Below are 17,740 nucleotides of genomic sequence, written 5' to 3' on the forward strand. Positions count from 1 at the left end.
AATAAATAAATAAATAAAGGGTAGCCCCAGTCATCCCTGTGATTAGTCAATTATCAGTCTTTCAATTATTTAACCATGACCCTTGAATACCTATTGTGCCAGTTGTGCTTGGAGGAGACAGAGAAGAAGTAGACATGATCTCTGTCCTCCAAGAGCCCAGGGTATAATGGGAAAGATAAGGCCCAAATAAATGTAGTAAAAGCTAGAAAAGCAGATCACAAAGAAAATGAGATAAAGGGCTTTGGGAGGAAGAAAGAACTTTTAGATTTTGGGTAGGTGAGAAAAAGGGAAACTAACAAAAATTTCATGGAAAATGTTAATTCAGAGAACCTGGGGCTGGAGAGGGGCACAGGGAGTATTTTTTTTTTTATGTGGTGGTCAACGATGACCTTACTGAGAAGCCAACATTTGAGCAATGACTCAAAGGTAAGGAATAAGCCATGTGGCTATCTAGGGAAAGAACACTTCAAGAAGAGGGCAAAGGCTCTGAGGCTAAATGTTTTTGGTGCTTTTGCCAAACCACTGGGGAGGCCGTTTGGCTGGAGCAGAGGGAGAGGGAGAGGAAGACAGAATAGTTGTGTATGAGGACAGAGAGGTAACGAGGGACTAGATCATGTAGGCCATTGTGAGGACTTTGACTTTGACTCAAAATGAAATGGGAAGTGATCTGAGCATTCTGAGCAGAGGGGTGACATGATGTCACCTACCTAATGGTAGTTTTGGACTAGGATGGTAGAAATAGATGTGAAGAGAGGTAGTCTAATTCTAAATGGATTTTGAACCAATAATGGGTTAAAGTAAATTTTGAGAGTGTGAGGATGAAGTAGTTGGAGAAGGCTCCTTGGAGGAGGTTCCCTAGGGGAAGAAGATGAGAAGGGCTAGTGACTGTGTACCATGGGTTGTCACACCAACCATATGGCCTCCAGGTGAAGGACAAGTAGTTTGGTTTACACCAAGGGTTCCCCATATTATTGCACCAGCTAAATTTCTCATTAATAGCTTTGTTTGATTCATAGTGTTTAAAACTTTTTTTTTTTTTTGGTAGGGAGGGGTGGGACAGGGTCTCTGTTGCTAGGCTGGAGTGCGGTGGCATCAACATGGCTCACTGCAGGCTTGATCTCCCGGGCTCATGTGATCCTCCTGTTTTAGCCTCTCAAGTAGCTGGGACCACAGGCATTAGCTACCATGCTTGGCTAATTATAAAATTTTTTGTAGAGACACTATGGTGCCCAGGCCAATCTTGAACTCCTATCCTCAAGCGGTCCTCCTGCTTTGCCCTCCCAAAGTACTGGCATTATAGGTATGAGCCACTGCACTTGGCCTTAAAGCTTTTAAAAATTAGTGGTCAACACTTACATAAATTCAGGAGTTTTGACAAAAATAGATTCCAGGCTACTGTTGAAAAATCAAAAAAAATTGACAATATCGAGCCCCGATTCCTAGCAGGCAAAAGCTGACAGGAACCAAGTTTAGGTACTGGATGCCTCCTTTCGCCAGAGCATGCATTTGCCAGTTTTCCACTCCTTCCCTTTCCCTATTGTTCCCCTGAAACTGAGGCTAAGGGTTATCATATATGTGTTGCTGTTTTCTTATAGGGAAGTGGAAAGGGAACTATTTCTTATCTTTATCATGTATTTTCTTTCTTTTGGTCCACTTATTTACATTACCTGCCTAGATCCTGCCAATTTTTGAGCTTGCAACTCCTGTTGTAGAGGAAAGAGGTCTGGACCTTAATTCCTGGTCCCTGCTCTGCTGTGGTAACCCACCCTGTGATGCCAAGCATAGCTAATAGCCTCTTTGGATCTCAGAGTTAAGAGACTAAATTGGATGTTCTTTTAAGAGTTCTGACATCCTAGAGGGCTTGGGATTTTGCAGTAGGCCAGTACCCTGCCCCTCACCTTTCCCAGCCAGCCAGGGGCCCCAGCCTGGTGTGTATGTCAGAGAAAGAAGATACTGGAATGAATAAGGTGCCTATATCAATAATGTATAACTTGAGCCCATAGCCAAGTAGAGGAATGCACACTGTGGTGTGTGTGTGTGTGTGTGTGCACGCGTGCGTGTGTGTGTCAGGGTTGGAAGTGGGCTCAAGTAAATTGTACTTGTATAGGTTGTGCTTATCTCTTCTTATGCACCCTCTATGTACTAGGTTGTACTCGAGGTGCTAGGGATGCAGCAGTGAAGAAAACAAATAATATCTCTGCTATCAGCTGGGTGCAGTGGCTCATGTCTGTAATCCCAGCACTTTGGGAGGCCGAGGCAGGTGGATCACCTGAGGTCAGGGTGTGTGAGACCAGCCTGGCCAACATGTTGAAATCCCATTTCTACTAAAAATACAAAAGTTAGCCAGGTGTGATGGTGGGTACCTGTAATCCCAGCTACTCGGGAGGCTGAGGCAGGGAGAATTGCTTGAACCCAGGAAGCGGAGGTTGCAGTGAGCTGAGATCTCACCGTTGCACTCCAGTCTGGGTGACAGAGCGAGACTCTGTCTCAAAAAAAAAAAAATAAAAAATAAAAAGATCTCTGCTATCGTGGAGCTTATATTCCAGTGAAGAAAACAGATAATACATAAGTAATTAACATACATGAGATAATTTCAAACAATGGAACGTTTCATGAAAAAAATAAAACAGAATGTTTGTTTGTTTTTTTTTTTCGAGACAGAGTCTTGCCCTGTCACCAAGGCTGGAGTCCAATGGCACAATCTCAGCTTACTGCAACCTCCGCCTCCTGGGCTCAGGTGATCCTCCCACCACAGACTCCTCCGTAGCTGGGATTACAGGCATGCACCACCATGCCTGGCTAATTTTTGTCTTTTTGGTAGAGTTGGGGCTTCGCCATGTTGGCCAGGCCGGTCTCAAACTCCTGGCTTCAAGTGATCTACCCACCTCAGCCTCCCAAAGTGTGGGATTACATGTGTGGCACCTGGCAAAACAGAATGATTTGATGGAGAGTTTCCGAAGGGGCACACTGTACACATAGGTGGATACGTATTTGTGGTGGTTGTACTTGCAGATACAGATAAGTCCTTAAGTTTGAATCCTGGGTGCATATATTTATCCTTATTTGTTCCTATGTGTGCAGATGGGCAGGTTTTATGCCTAGAATGTTTGTATATTAGTATATGTGATTTTATACAAGTGAGCACACATAGGTGAGTTGGTATGTGGTTTGCATGTGGGGACACATGTGCTTGCGTATGTATATGTCAGCATTCAGCCATAACCGGAGATATTCTGAAGTTCCTGTGGCACTTGTCAGTGAGCCAGTTAAGGAAATGGCTTTTCTGCCTCTGGCATTCAGGGCTATTTGCCAGCTTCCTCTATCCCTGTTCTTTCCCACTTTAGTAAGCTCCCTGTGTTTGGCTTCTCTTATCCCTAGGAGGGTTAAAGCCTACTGACGCATCGAGCCAGGAACTAGAAAGAGGCTGATAATCTTCTGTGTGACCTTTGTTGGTAAGAAAAGGCCTGGCTTCCCTGCCAGTCCCCGTCCTTCACACTATGAGGGAAAGAGTCCTGACTTGAAATCAGAAGACCTGAGGGTCTATTCTTGGCTCTACCACTTATCGTTGTGTGACCTTGGCCAAGCCACTACGTCTCTCTAGGTTTCAGTTACCTACTTCATCAGTGCTCTGTGCAGTAAGGAAGGAGAGGGAAAGCAATGGTCTGTGGTGCTAAGGGAGGGCCACATGGTGCTGGTATCTGAAGGAGGAAGGAGAATATTCTGAGTTGGGGCAATGGTATGGTCAAAAGTGTGGAGACAGACCTGAACTTGCCAAGGGAAACCAGGAATCCACTTAGAGTAAAATTCAAACTTCTTACTATTGCCTACAAGGCTCTACGTGATTTGGCTGCTGCCTACCTCTCATTCTTACCCAACTTCTTGCTCACTGAAATCCAGCCATATTGTCTTTCTTTCTTTGTTTGAAAAGGTCTCAGTGCCTTTCCACTTGATGCTCTCTTTCCCCAGAATACTCTTCCCAAGAATTAGTATGATTGCCTACCTCTCATTATTCAGGTCTTGGCTCAAATATCACCTCTCCAGAGAAAGGCCCTCCAGGACCATCTTATTTAAAGTAGTTGTTCCCTAATATTTATCAATATTTAAAATGCATACGTCGGCCAGGCACGGTGGCTCATGCCTGTAATCCCAGCACTTTGGGAGGCCAGGGCGGGTGGATTACCTGACGTCAGGAGTTCAAGACCAACCTGAACAACATGGTGAAACCCCATCGCTACTAAAAATGCAAAAATTAGCCAGGCGTGGTGGTGCACGCCTGTAATCCCAGCTACTCAGGAGGCTGAGGCAGGAGAATTGCCTGAACCCGGGAGGCAGAGATTGCAGTGAGCCAAGATCACACCATTTTACTCCAGCCTGGGCAACAAGAGCAAAACTCCATCTTGAAAAAAAAAAAAAAAAAAAAAAAAAACCACACATCTCTTGACCCAACAGTTCCACTTCTGGTAATTCATCCTACAGATATACTTGCAAGTGAGTAAAGTGACATAAAAATAAAAATATTCATTGATGCATTTATTTGTTAAATAAATAACAGTACATACAAACGGTGGAATATTTTGCAGCTGAGAAAGATAATGAAATAGCTCTTTAAGCTTGGTGCCATGGCTCACACCTGTAATCCCAACACTTTGGAAGGAAGGCTGAGGCAGGAGGATCGGAGGATCACTTGAGGCCAGGAGTTCCAGACCAGCCTGAGCAACATAGTAGGATCCTGTCTTTGCAGAAAAAAAAAAAAAAAAAAAAAGTATCCAGGCGTGGTGGCTCTGGCCTGTAGTCCCAACTACTCAAGAGGCAGAGGTGAGAGGATCACTTGAGTCTGGGAGGTTGAGGCTGCAGTGAGCTATGATGGTACCACTGCACCCCAGCCTGAGTGACAGAGTGAGACCCTGTCTCAACAACAAAAACAACAACAAATGAAAAAGAGAAATAGTTATCTAAGTCTTGTTGAAGAATGATATCAAGGTATATTGTTAAATTTGAAAAATCAAGATGATCAACTTCTACACGTAAGATTTGTGCATTTTAGTGAATGCATATAATAATTAACAAAACAAGATACAAAACAGTGTGTATTGTATGCCATCATTTGTGTAGAAAAAATGAGAATATGTAAACAAATGCATGTAGTATATATGCTTGTCTGACAGACCTGTTCCTTAAGTAGAGCTGTTCTTCCTACCCCTGTTACCCTGTGCTTGACTGGGGACTATAAGGTGTTTATCTCTTTTCTGAACAACATTAAAATCCTTTTTTTTTTTTTTTTTTTTTTTTTTTTTGAGACAAAGTCTTACTCTGTTGCCCAGGCTGGAGTGCAGTGGCACTATCTCTGCTCACTGTAGCCTCCACCTTCTGGGTTCAAATGATTCTCCCGCCTTAACCTCCCAAGTAGCTGGGACTACAGGCGTGTGCCACCATGCCTGGCTAATTTTTGTATTTTTAGTAGAGATAGGGTTTTGCCATGTTGGCCAGGCCGATCTCAAACTCCTGACCTCAGGTCATCTGCCTGCCTCAGCCTCCCAAAGTGCTGGGAATACAGGTATGATCCTCTGTGCCTGGCTGACCGATTTTTTTTTAGAGCAGAGTTTCATTCTTGTCACCCAGGCTGGAGTGCAATGGCACAATCTCAGCTCGCTGCAACCTCTACCTCCCGAATTCGAGAGATTCTCCTGCCTCAGCCTCCTGTAAAATCCAATTTTTTAATATTCAACTTTCAAATTTCTGTCTTCAATGATATCTCAAGGGTCTTATTAAAGATCCTAATGATACAGACTTCTTGCAAAGTAATTAGTTTGGTCATTCCACACTATTTGAATTACCCTAGCCCTCTGTCCTACTAAGAGTGGTCCTGTCTGAATATTGATTGTTTCTGGAAAGTTACACAGAACATTGGTAACAGTGTTTTGCCCTGGGCATGATGGCTCACGCCTGTAATCCCAGCACTCTGAGAAGCTGAAGCAGGATTGCTTGAGGTCAGGAGTTTGAGACCATCCTGGACAATATATCGAGACTCTGTCTCTACAAAAAATTTTAAAATAAAAAAATTAGCCAGGTGTGGTAGCATGTGCCTGTAGTCCCAGCTACCCAGGAGGCTGAAGTAAGAGGATTGCTTGAGCCCAGGAGTTGGAGGCTGCAGTGAGCTATGATTGTGCCACTGCACTCCAGCCCATGCAATAGAGTGAGACCCTGTCTCTAAAAACCAAATTGCAAAACCCAAACTGTGGTTTGCCAGTAGGCAGGGTAATTGGGAGATAGGAGTGAGGAGAACACTTATCATTATGTATCTTTTTATGTAGTCCTACTTGTACGTATTACTTATTCAAAAAATCATAAAATTGGAAAAAACCACTAACGGAAACATTTATTTATTTTTTGAGACAGGGAAACACTCTTGTCCAGGGTGGAGTGCAGTGACATGATTACAGCTCACTGCAGCCTTGACCTCCAGGGCACAAGCGATCTTCCTGCCTCAGCCTCCTGAGTAGCTGAGACTACAGGTGTGCACCACCACACTCAGCTAATTGAATGTTTTTTTTTTAGAGACGAAGTTTTGCTATGTTGCTCAGATTGGTCTTGAACTCCTGGTCTCAGATGATCCTCCTGCCTTGGCCTCCCAAAGTGTTGGGATTACAGGAGTGAGCCAAGAGATCTTCCCATCTTATCTTTCTGAGTGGCTGGGACTACAGGTGCATGACACCACACTTAGCTAATTTCTTTTCTTTTTCTTTTCTTTTTTTTTTTTGAGACAGAGTTTCACTCTTATTGCCCAGGCTGGAGTGCAATGGCATGATCTTGGCTCACTGCAACCTCCGCCTCCTGGGTTCAAGTGATTCTCCTGCCTCAGCCTCCCGAGTAGCTGGCATTACAAGCATGCACTACCAGGCCCAGCTAATTTTTGTATTTTTAGTAGAGACAGAGTTTCTCTGTGTTGGTCAGGCTAGTCTTGAACTCCTGACCTCATGTGATCCACCCGCCTCGGCCTCTTAAAGTGCTGGGATTACAGGTGTGAGCCACTGCGCCCAGTGGATCCAGCTAAATTTTTTTAGAGATGGGGTCTTGCTATGTTGCCAGGCTGGTCTTGAACTCCTGTAGATGGGCCCACTTTGGCCTCCTAAAGTGTTAGGATTACAGGTGTGAGCCACCGTGCCTGACCCAAGATAGTATATTTTTTAAAAGTATTTCTCCCTAGTCACTCATTTTTATATCATTCTGCTTTATTTCCTTTTTAATGCTTATCATAATCTGAAATTATCCTGGTTATATTTGTTATTTGTTTATTACCCACACTATCATTAGAATATAAGCTCCATGATATCAGGTATCTTACTTATCTTGCTCATTGGTGCCTTATTTCTTCTTTTGTTTGTTTGTTTGAGACAGAGTCTTACTCTGTCGTCCAGGCTGGAGTGCAGTGGCGCGATCTTGGCTCATCACAACCTCCACCTCCTGGGTTCAAGCGATTCTCCTGCCTTAGCCTCCCAAGTAGCTGGGATTATAGGTCTCCCAGTGTGCTGGGACTACAGGAAAGAGCCACCACGCCCTGCCCATTGGTGCCTTATTTCTATACATGTAGATAGCACATAGTAGTTGTTGAATAAGCAAATGAATGCATGAAGGAATGACTGAAGTAAACAGGCTAAATCCTAGGAAGGAGTGGGAGGCAAGGCTGGGGAGGTAGACAGAAATCACCTGATACAGGATGGTGATTCTCAAACTTTATTTATTTATTTATTCAAGACAGAATCTCACTCTGTCATCCAGGCTGGAGTGCAGTGGTGTGATCTCAGCTCGCTGCAACCTCCGCCTCCTGGGTTCAAGGGATTCTCGTGCCTCAGCTTCCCCAGTAGCTGGGATTACAGGCACACACCACCACACCCAGCTAATTTTCGTATTTTCACTAGAGACACAGTTTCACCATGTTGGCCAGGCTGGTCTCAAACTCCTGACCTTTGGTCTGTCCACCTCGGCCTTCCAAAGTGCTGGGATTACAGGCATGAGCCACTGCGCCCAGCCAATTCTCAAACTTTAAGTGTGCATCAGAATCCCATACTAATTCCTTGTACCATCTTGTAATAAAGAAGCAGATCTTTGGACGCCGTGATTCTAATTCAGTATGTCTGAGCTGGGGCCCAGGAATCTACAAATCCTCTAGATGATGTAGGCACAAGTGATCTGGAGACCCTACTCTGAATAATGCAGTCTTGATGCCTCATCAGAAGGAATCACATCTGTGATATCACTTCTCCTTAATACATTACTAGGATGGAAGAGAAGGGGCCATCACTCCATTTTACCAAGGATCAGAGATGGACAATGCATTTCCTAATGACATACAACATGTGTATAAAGTATCTTGAATGGCCAAAGTATCTGACCAGTCAGCTCAAGATTGATGATGGCAAGATTGATGGTGGGCAGATAGCTCACCCTCATGGAACAGTTCCAGGCCTTAGCGTCACTGGATGGATTTTATGACTATGCCTGTTTCTTGTTTGGGGAAGAAGTTATACCCCTAATCACTGGTTCTTTCTGGTATGTCTCAGGGAGGGCAATGAGCCAGGGGAGACCACTCAGATCACATACCATGAGCTTCTGGTCCAAGTGTGTCAGTTCAGCAATGTTCTCCGAAAACAGGGTGAGTGTGGGGGTGTGGGAAAGGGACTGGGGGGCTGGCCTTGGGGTATCTGAGGACTTATGGGGAAAGGGCAAGGGATGGAAAGATTTTGGTAACAGTGGAAGAGAACAGGTCAGCTGGGAGGGAGGCCAGCTGGATGGGAGGGAGCAAGTAGCAGCAAGAAGGGTCCATGGTTCATTTTCTGTGCTTTTACCTGCAGGCATTCAGAAGGGTGACCGAGTGGCTATCTACATGCCTATGATCCCAGAGCTTGTGGTGGCCATGCTGGCATGTGCCCGCATTGGGGCTTTGCACTCCATTGTGGTAGGAGTTTGGGCTGGTGAAAAGGGGCAGGTGTTGGGGGTGGGGCTCTGAAGAAGTAGGTTGGGCCTAGAAAATGGAGGGCCTTAAATAACAAACTAAGGAGCTTAGAAGGTTTGTGTCATAGGTCCATATCAGTTATTCAGTTTCTTCTAGGACCCTGGCTTAGAGATCCTGAAAGTTTCATGAGCAACCCCTTTCCTTATTCGCTCAATCCCTGGGGCTTCCTTCTCTCCCTTAGACTTTCTTCCTTTCCCTAGTTTGCAGGCTTCTCTTCAGAGTCTCTATGTGAACGGATCCTGGATTCCAGCTGCAGTCTTCTCATCACTACAGGTGACTAATTCTCTCACCTCTTCTCCAGAATCCCCCATACCTCAAGCCTTGGTCTCCAATCAGCTCGTTGGTATTTGGGGCTACTCAGCATAGAGGGTAGAAACTGCCTGCCTTTCCTCTCCTGGTCCCACCTCAGCTGACCCTCTGTCAGCTCGAATCAGCTGGAAGAGCCAGAGTTAAGAGGCCCACTCAGGAAGGGCTCTGTGGACATTGTGCCCACTAGGCAGCATGGTGCTTACTAAGGCCTGGAATGTCTGTTGCTCCCCAAAGATGCCTTCTACAGGGGAGAAAAGCTTGTGAACCTGAAGGAGCTGGCTGACGAGGCCCTGCAGAAGTGTCAGGAGAAGTAAGTGTGTTTGGTTACTGTCTGAGTTGACTGAGCCTTGACCCAGTGCCAGGTTCCCTTTGTCCCCTCTACCCTAAATGGACATGGGCGGGTCTTGCCAAGTTCCCTTTGAGCCAACAAGGCTACCACTTTAGGCTTTTGTCTTCTACAGGGGTTTCCCAGTAAGATGCTGCATTGTGGTCAAGCACCTGGGGCGGGCAGAGCTGGGCATGGGTGACTCCCCCAGCCAGTCTCCCCCAATTAAGAGGTCATGCCCGGATGTGCAGGTGAGTCTGGCACTGCTATGCCTTTCTCTAGGCTCAAATTTCTTCACTTTTCTTGCCTAGAAAGTTCCTGATGTCCTTCTTTGCCTGCTCATCAGTATACTGAGGATCCAGGAGCAATTCTAGGAATGCCTCCTCTAGCAGGGCTAGGTGGGAGCTAGAAGACTTTGACCTTGATTGTGGGTAGAGAGGCCCTTGTACCTTGAGAACAGCACAAGCGATTGTAAGGGAGACTCCTATGCTGGTTGGGGTATGCTTGTGGGCACAGGGGATCCTCAGGGCCTAGGTTTGTGTTAGAAATGTCTAACTTGAGTGACACTATATAGTCATCTCCATTACTGGGCTGTGATGTGGGGTGGGCTACCTTTGCGGCCTAAGGGATGCCCACCATGGAAGGACCAGAGTCCAGCCCTCACAATATGGCCCTTGTTAACTTTGGACCCCTGGGCTTCGGGTGGGAATGGTAGAAATGCCCAGTGATGGCCTCCAGGCTGAGGAGCATGAGGGATCAAAGTTCTGGGGTTGAATGAGAGTCTGTGACTTGAGGCTCCCTGAGGGGTCTTGGGGCTAGAGAGGCTATAGTCTAGTTTAGGGAAGTTGGAAAGCCCAATCAGTGTTACGGGTTTTACATATATAGGGGCTGGAATCAGGATCAGGAAAATGGAAGCTGGGAGGACCAGTGAGAAAGGAGTTTGGGGTTTACAACACACTGACCCTTTCTTCCCACTCCCTGTGTACTTGGACCCTCCTCACTACCCTTTTCATCCTGGGCTCTTAACAGGGTAAGCTGAAAGAGAAATCCAAGCGTGTTCAGCCCCAGGTATCCATTTCTGCACTGCCGTGGGCACCGCTTCCCTGTGTGCTTGTCTGTGTGCTCATCTGCCCTTTGCCTGTTTGCCCCATTGAGGTGGCTGCCAGACCTAACCCCCTTCCCCTTGCCCCGGGCAGCTTGCCATGTAAGCCACTGAAGGGTGGTGAAATTAAATGTCTGTTACTGCCTTTGTGAATTGGTATAGAGCATGGCTCTTAGAGAGGTAACAGCAGAACCCATTTTATCCTGCTGCTCAGGACCTTTGTGGGAGAGGGGACAAGGTAACCTGTCAGAAAATATTTAGTGTGCAGGTAGCTGGAGCAGAGCCAAGAGAGACAGGAGGAGGAGTAGTTGGAGGAGGTTCAAACCCTGACTTTGGAAATTCACCATCAAGTTGGGGAGTTATACATGTATTATTAATACAAAGGAAAACCTAAGTTTTATACAGAACAGCAGAGAAGATTCCTAAATACATTTACATAGTACTTTGGGATTTACAAACTGCATATAACTTTGTAATGTGACTAAGTGCTAAACTGAACAAAAGTCACATTGTAGGTGGTTCTAAGAAGGGAGATCCATAAGGGGATGCTCAAAGCAGATTAGTATCGAGGAGAGAGTGGGCCTGAAGTCCAGAGACTAATTTTTAGCTGTATGACCTTGAGTAAGTCAATTCTCCCCTCTGGGATTCAGTTTCCTTGTCAGTAATGGAGAGATGATAACACGTGCTATGAAAGGAAACAGCTTCCCTTCCTAAAACAACACATAAAGCTCACTATTCCTCTGGGTTTTACCATCTTCACAGGGTGTCTTACTCTAAATCTGCTATGATTAACCTCTTAGGCCAATGGTAGATATAAGCCCCTTTTCTCTATTCTCATTAGCATGGTGAAGGTAGATCTGATTCCTAGGGGATACTGCTTTCCTTTTAAAACTCAGGCAGGACCTACACCCTTTCTTTTGAAAGAGGTGACAAATTTAGTGGCTTAAATTGTAATCTCTGGAGCCAGATTACTTGGGTTCAAATCCTGTTCTGCCACCTGCTACTGTGTACTTAAACTCTCTCGTTTGTTTCTCCATCCGTAAGATAAGGATAATAATTGTACCTATCTTATAGGGTTTTGTCAATATATGTAAGGTGTTTCGCACTTAGTAACTACTCAATAAATGTCAGCTGTTTTTTGCTTCCCCTTAATGCAACAGACAGATTGGCATTTCCAAAAGAGAGACCAGAAAAGAATAACAAACTCTTATAATTCTTAATACCAGAGACCTTCAGGCCAAAGGCTACTGGATTTTTGTTTCTTGGAGGTGAAAACAACTAGTTTCCAAAATACCAAAGAGCATAAAAATAGGCTTAAAAAGTCCAGGTTTGTTGGTCTGGGAACTGCAGTCAAAGCTGCAAAAATCTTTCTGACAATGGGCCCCATATTTAAAATTTTTTTTTTTTTTGAGACGGAGTCTCGCTCTGTCGCCTAGGCTAGAGTGCAGTGGCCGGATCTCAGCTCACTGCAAGCTCCGCCTCCCGGGTTTAAGCCATTCTCCTGCCTCAGCCTCCCGAGTAGCTGGGACTACAGGCGCCCGCCACCACACCCGGCTCATTTTTTGTGTTTTTAGTAGAGACGGGGTTTCACCGTGTTAGCCAGGATGGTCTTGATCTCCTGACCTCGTGATCCGCCCGTCTCGGCCTCCCAAAGTGCTGGGATTACAGGCTTGAGCCACCGCGCCCGGCCTATTTAAAATTTTTTAAATAATTTTCAAAAGAGCTGCAAAAATCCTGGCAGGGCTCCAAACCCCTTTATCCTTAAACAGTCTTCCAGGGAGAGCCTGGTGGGGTTTGCAGGGACCCTCCTCAACCATATGGTCTATGAGCTCCCTCATATACCTCTCCCATACATGGCAGCTGCCCTCCTTGAGGCTATCCTGGTCCAAGGACAAAGGCCAACTCCTCAATTCTTATTTTAGAAAATTCAGACCATTTCCTGGTTCAGAACCTGGGGCCTCATAGGCACACACCTAATTCACAACCAAAGTTTGCTCTACTAATTGAGTTCACTCTGCTTCCTGGTGCTAGTTATCAGTTCCACACCTGGAGTACTCTAACCCATCTACCTCTGTATACACACCCACCCACAAAAGAAATAATATTATAAGATTATAAGAGTGCCCTCATTGCAGAGCCACAGTTGTAACTATGCCTTGTCCTTACATGTACTTAGTGCCTGTTCTGCGACAGTTCACAGTGCTGTAGACCAGCACTATTTGTCCAAAGCAGTATTGATACTTCTGGTTGAATACTTTAGTGCCCCCATCTCAAGTGATCATTTGGCAGAAGAAAAAGTACCCATGTGACAGTGTATGTGTAGATGCATATGGATAGACAAAATCAGGCGTGTTCTTTTTTTTTTTTTTTTGAGATGGAGTCTTGCTCAGTCACCCAGGCTGCAGTGCAGTGGCCAGATCTCAGCTCACTGCAAGCTCCGCCTCCCGGGTTCACGCCATTCTCCTGCCTCAGCCTCCCGAGTAGCTGGGACTACAGGTGCCTGCCACCTCACCCGGCTGGTTTTTTGTATTTTTTAGTAGAGACAGGGTTTCATCGTGTTAGCCAGGATGGTCTCAATCTCCCAACCTCGTGATCCGCCCGTCTCAGCCTCCCAAAGTGCTGGGATTACAGGCTTGAGCCACCGCGCCCGGCCAGGCGTGTTCTTATGTTTTCTAACTGTGGGCAGCTTTCTCTCTCTTCTTCCTTTTTCTAAGCTTGTTGTTTTTATGATGTTCAAAATCCAGAAATTTCAAATTCTCTACCATAAGGGGCAGGTGGTACAGAAAGAAGGGAGTGATTAGAGAGTCATTTTCTAATTTATCAAGCTATATATCTAACACTCCAGGGTTTTTTTTAACCAAATATGCACACAACAAATTAGCATATATCCTCACAATGGGAGAATGGCATTTATCTTACACCACCATGTCTACCTGCCAGCCAGGGCCATTGAACATACAAGAATCTAATAAATATGAAAGGACTTTGTGACAGCTAAAGCAAACCCCAAAGAGTTCCCATCATCACACTCTTGAGTTATGTTGTTTTTTTTTGTTTTTGTTTTTGTTTTTATTTTTGTTTTTTTGAGACGGAGTCTCACTCTGTTGCTCAGGCTAGAGTACAGTGGTGCGATCTCAGCTCACTGCAACCTCTGCCTCCTGGTTTCAAGTGATTCTCCTGCCTCACCCTCCTGAGTAGCTGAGATTACAGGCGCCCGCCACCACGCCTGGCTACTTTTTGTATTTTTAGTAGAGACCAGGTTTCACCATGTTGGCCAGGCCGGTCTTGAACTCCTGATCTCAGGTGATCTACCCACTTTGGGCTTCCAAAGTGCTGGGATTACAGCCATAAGCCACTGCGCCCAGCCTCACACTCTTAACTCCCAGTAGTCATTGAACTAACCTCTATCTCTCCTGACATTCATCAGTCTTCCTCATCCCACCCCAACCTCTACCCTTGGGGCAATCCAAGGCTTGATGTTTACTAGATAATACTTTTCTCTTTTAGTGTTTACCACATCCTGTGAGTCCATTAGGGCAAGAATGACTGTCCTCATTTTTAAAAGGAGAGACTTAAGGTAAAGTGACTTGCCCAAGGTCATATAGCTAGGAAGTGGCAGAACTGGTATTGAAGTTCACTGAAGACTTTGGACAAATTCAAGGGATCTAACTTCATTCAGCAGATGGTAGATTCAAAATTGGTGTTCAAAGAGGTGATATAGACAGAAAAGTAAAACAGTTTCAAAGGAGAATTTAGAGAAGTTTCTGGATGACAGATCCAGAAGTAATTATCAAAGGCATAGGGGACATCCTTCTACTGAGAGAAGTCTACCTTGGTCCTTCTCCACCAACTTGAAGCAAAGCTTCCTGCTGAATGGAACCTGTCCCCTCAAGCCAAAGTCTCTATGGGAAACCCTATTGGTACCAGTGGTGTAAACGCAGGAGCAGAGCTAGGGTAGGAAACCCATAGATGTGGATTGGGTCTGGACATGCAGGGAAAAGTGCTTGGACCAAGATCTGTTGATTTATTTTACTGCTAACAGGGTCAGGTGCCCACCTCACCTGTAGGCTCTGACTAATTTTGCATTTCTGAATTGTGTGGTGTCCGCATCCCTGCTAATGAGCCTAGTCCCATAAGTACATATGTATGTATGTAGACCTGTGTGTGCATAGTCATTTGTCCAACAAAAATTGACTGAGTGCCAGGCACTTTGCTAGGTGTTGGGAGATACGGCAGGGGTCGGGAGAAAAGATGTTTCACCTTCTTCATAGATGTCACTATCTAGATGGGAAGACAGTAATCAAGTAAACAACTAAATAAAATAACAGGAAATATGTACTGTGTGGGAAAGAAACATGGTGTTGGGATCAATAATAATAGCAAGGTTGGAGGTGGGAATCTATCAGATACTGTTCAGATAAAGCCTTTCCAAGAAGCTGACTTCTTGGAAAGAAGAAAGCTGAGAATTGAAGGATGGGAAGGGACCAGCCAAGTGTTCCTCCTTGGCCTGAGGCCAGGTGAGAGGAGTTCTGGGGTAGAGATCGGGGTAGGATGGCAGGGTGGTTGGAGTACTCAGTAAGCTTAGGTTCTGCTCCTGTTCTTTCTGTTCCATTCCACCCTTGAAGGGCCTTCTCTCCCTTCCTGTACTCCTACCTTCCCGTCCCACCTCATTCCCTCCAGAGGCAACATATGGGTGTATCTTGTCCCCATCTTGAGCTGTTCACAGTTCTTCCCTGCCCATCTCTGCAGATCTCATGGAACCAAGGGATTGACTTGTGGTGGCATGAGCTCATGCAAGAGGCAGGGGATGAGTGTGAGCCCGAGTGGTGTGATGCCGAGGATCCACTCTTCATCCTGTACACCAGTGGCTCCACAGGCAAACCCAAGGCAAGTGTGTGTGTGTGTGTGTGTGTGTGTGTGTATTATGTAGGGGTAAGAAGTAAGTTTCTGAGGAAACAAGTAATGAAATTATTTTTTTCCAACAACCCTGAGTTTTAGAAATGTAACATTGTCTTTTCTAAATCAAGTGAAGACATAAATCCTCCATCTATAGGTAGTGAGGCCCAGGGTGAGACAATTCAGGTGGAGGGTTTCATACAGCTGACATGGATATTCTTTCCCTATGCGCACATGGTTTGGTTGAAGGAGATCTATTCTGTTAACTCAAGGCCAAGGGTGGGCACAGAGATCCCTCTCGGGCTTCTAAGACCATAACTCTTAGAGTTCAATTCCTTCCACATGGCACACTATTAACATGCAGTTCTCTGCCAGCACACACTGTGGGAACCAGAAACACTTAAGAAAACTCTGTTTCTTCCATTGACTTGAAAGCTATGTCACTCTACCTTCTGCCCACCCTACTCCTAAATTATCTCCTTATGCTTTGGAATATCCCTCAATGAGCCTTTAGAAACACAGTTTTGGCCTCTCCTTCATAGAAATGGGGGTAGGGATGGAATAAACAAAGGGAATTATCTTTTTTTCCCACTCACTCTGATGGTGTGCAATTGAGTGTGTGGGCACATATACACAACAGAGGGACTATTAGTTATGAGTGTTCATGTGTGTGAGTGATGTGGGTGGCTCTGAAATACCATCTGAGGGTGCAGGTGTGAATGATGGACTGATAGACATCGTGTCATCAGGAGTGTGATCAAGGAGATGAGATGGGAGCATGGAGAAAAGGAGATGGAAGAGAGATGGATGCTGTGAAAAGGGTACTGGCAGGGCTGAAATCCCTGAGGAGGATCTTCCTCCAGCTCTGCCCAGCCTCCATTTGGTGGTCAGTAGGGGTAGGCATGAAGCCCTAACCTGTTCCCCATTCTTCCCACAGGGTGTGGTTCACACAGTTGGGGGCTACATGCTCTATGTAGCCACAACCTTCAAGTATGTGTTTGACTTCCACGCGGAGGATGTGTTCTGGTGCACGGCAGACATTGGTTGGATCACTGGCCATTCCTATGTCACCTATGGGCCACTGGCCAATGGTGCCACCAGTGTTTTGGTGAGAAGGGAGCTGGGACCCATGGCCACCTGGCCTAGCTGGGGGATGGACAAGATGATCCTGGGTGACTACCTCCCAAGGCTTCTTGGTCTAGAGGGAGGGGGACTTATACAACCATCTGTTTCCTGGAGAAAGAGAAGTCCTGAGGGGGTTGCGTATCCTGACTAGGATGGTATCTTGGCTTGTCTGGTAAGGGAGTGAAGCTATGGTTGGTCAGAAAGGGCAAAATACTGAACATGAGGGAGTGGTAGGGGGATGAATAAAAGGACTATTAGGAAAGACTGGGAATGACCAGCCTTCATGGGTCAGTTTGAGGGGATTCCCACATATCCGGACGTGAACCGCCTGTGGAGCATTGTGGACAAATACAAGGTGACCAAGTTCTACACAGCACCCACAGCCATCCGTCTGCTCATGAAGTTTGGAGATGAGCCTGTCACCAAGTGAGACCCCTTCCCAGTTGCTTCCCCATGGGTATCCCTCAGAGCTGGGTGCTGGCCTTTGTACAGTCTCTTCCTTTCCATTGTCCCAACTCTCTGACCTGGAATAAGAGGACGGGGCAAGAGAAAAGCCTGGATATGTATGTCCTCCAGTAGTACTCAGAGCCTTCCTCTCTCCCATTCCCCTGTCCCAGGCATAGCCGGGCATCCTTGCAGGTGTTAGGCACAGTGGGTGAACCCATCAACCCTGAGGCCTGGCTGTGGTACCACCAGGTGGTAGGTGCCCAGCGCTGCCCCATCGTGGACACCTTCTGGCAAACAGAGACAGTGAGTGAAGGGTTCAGAAGGCTGGGGCCCAGGGACAATGTGGGAGGATTGACTCAAATTTCTCATCTCTGAATTCCCCAGGGTGGCCACATGTTGACTCCCCTTCCTGGTGCCACACCCATGAAACCTGGTTCTGCTGTGAGTGATGCTCCCCTGGCTGGTCTTGGGCTAGGCAGGGATGGTGTCTTGGGGCATTTGGCCTAGGTAGATAGTGGAGAACTGG

General features: G+C 46.0%; 1 protein-coding gene across 11 annotated transcripts in view; it reads left to right on the plus strand.

Annotated features, from left to right (window-relative positions):
- Positions 1 to 17,740, plus strand: part of ACSS2 (acyl-CoA synthetase short chain family member 2) — a 51,496-nt gene that overhangs the window by 27,477 nt on the left and 6,279 nt on the right. For 7 of the 11 annotated variants that reach the window (XM_031656701.1, XM_031656696.1, XM_031656700.1 and 4 more), the window contains exons 3-13: positions 8,559 to 8,650; positions 8,850 to 8,953; positions 9,211 to 9,283; positions 9,554 to 9,629; positions 9,781 to 9,895; positions 10,674 to 10,712; positions 15,496 to 15,633; positions 16,580 to 16,750; positions 17,060 to 17,193; positions 17,385 to 17,517; positions 17,599 to 17,655. In XM_031656701.1, the coding sequence (XP_031512561.1) occupies positions 8,559 to 8,650; positions 8,850 to 8,953; positions 9,211 to 9,283; positions 9,554 to 9,629; positions 9,781 to 9,895; positions 10,674 to 10,712; positions 15,496 to 15,633; positions 16,580 to 16,750; positions 17,060 to 17,193; positions 17,385 to 17,517; positions 17,599 to 17,655 (1,132 nt within the window). The remainder of the gene's footprint in view (positions 1 to 8,558; positions 8,651 to 8,849; positions 8,954 to 9,210; positions 9,284 to 9,553; positions 9,630 to 9,780; positions 9,896 to 10,673; positions 10,713 to 15,495; positions 15,634 to 16,579; positions 16,751 to 17,059; positions 17,194 to 17,384; positions 17,518 to 17,598; positions 17,656 to 17,740) is intronic. The other 4 variants (XM_031656698.1, XM_031656694.1, XM_031656702.1 and 1 more) reach the window with 2 other exon arrangements.

This window comes from Papio anubis, chromosome 16, assembly GCF_008728515.1.
Source record: "Papio anubis isolate 15944 chromosome 16, Panubis1.0, whole genome shotgun sequence".
Lineage (NCBI taxonomy): Eukaryota > Metazoa > Chordata > Mammalia > Primates > Cercopithecidae > Papio > Papio anubis.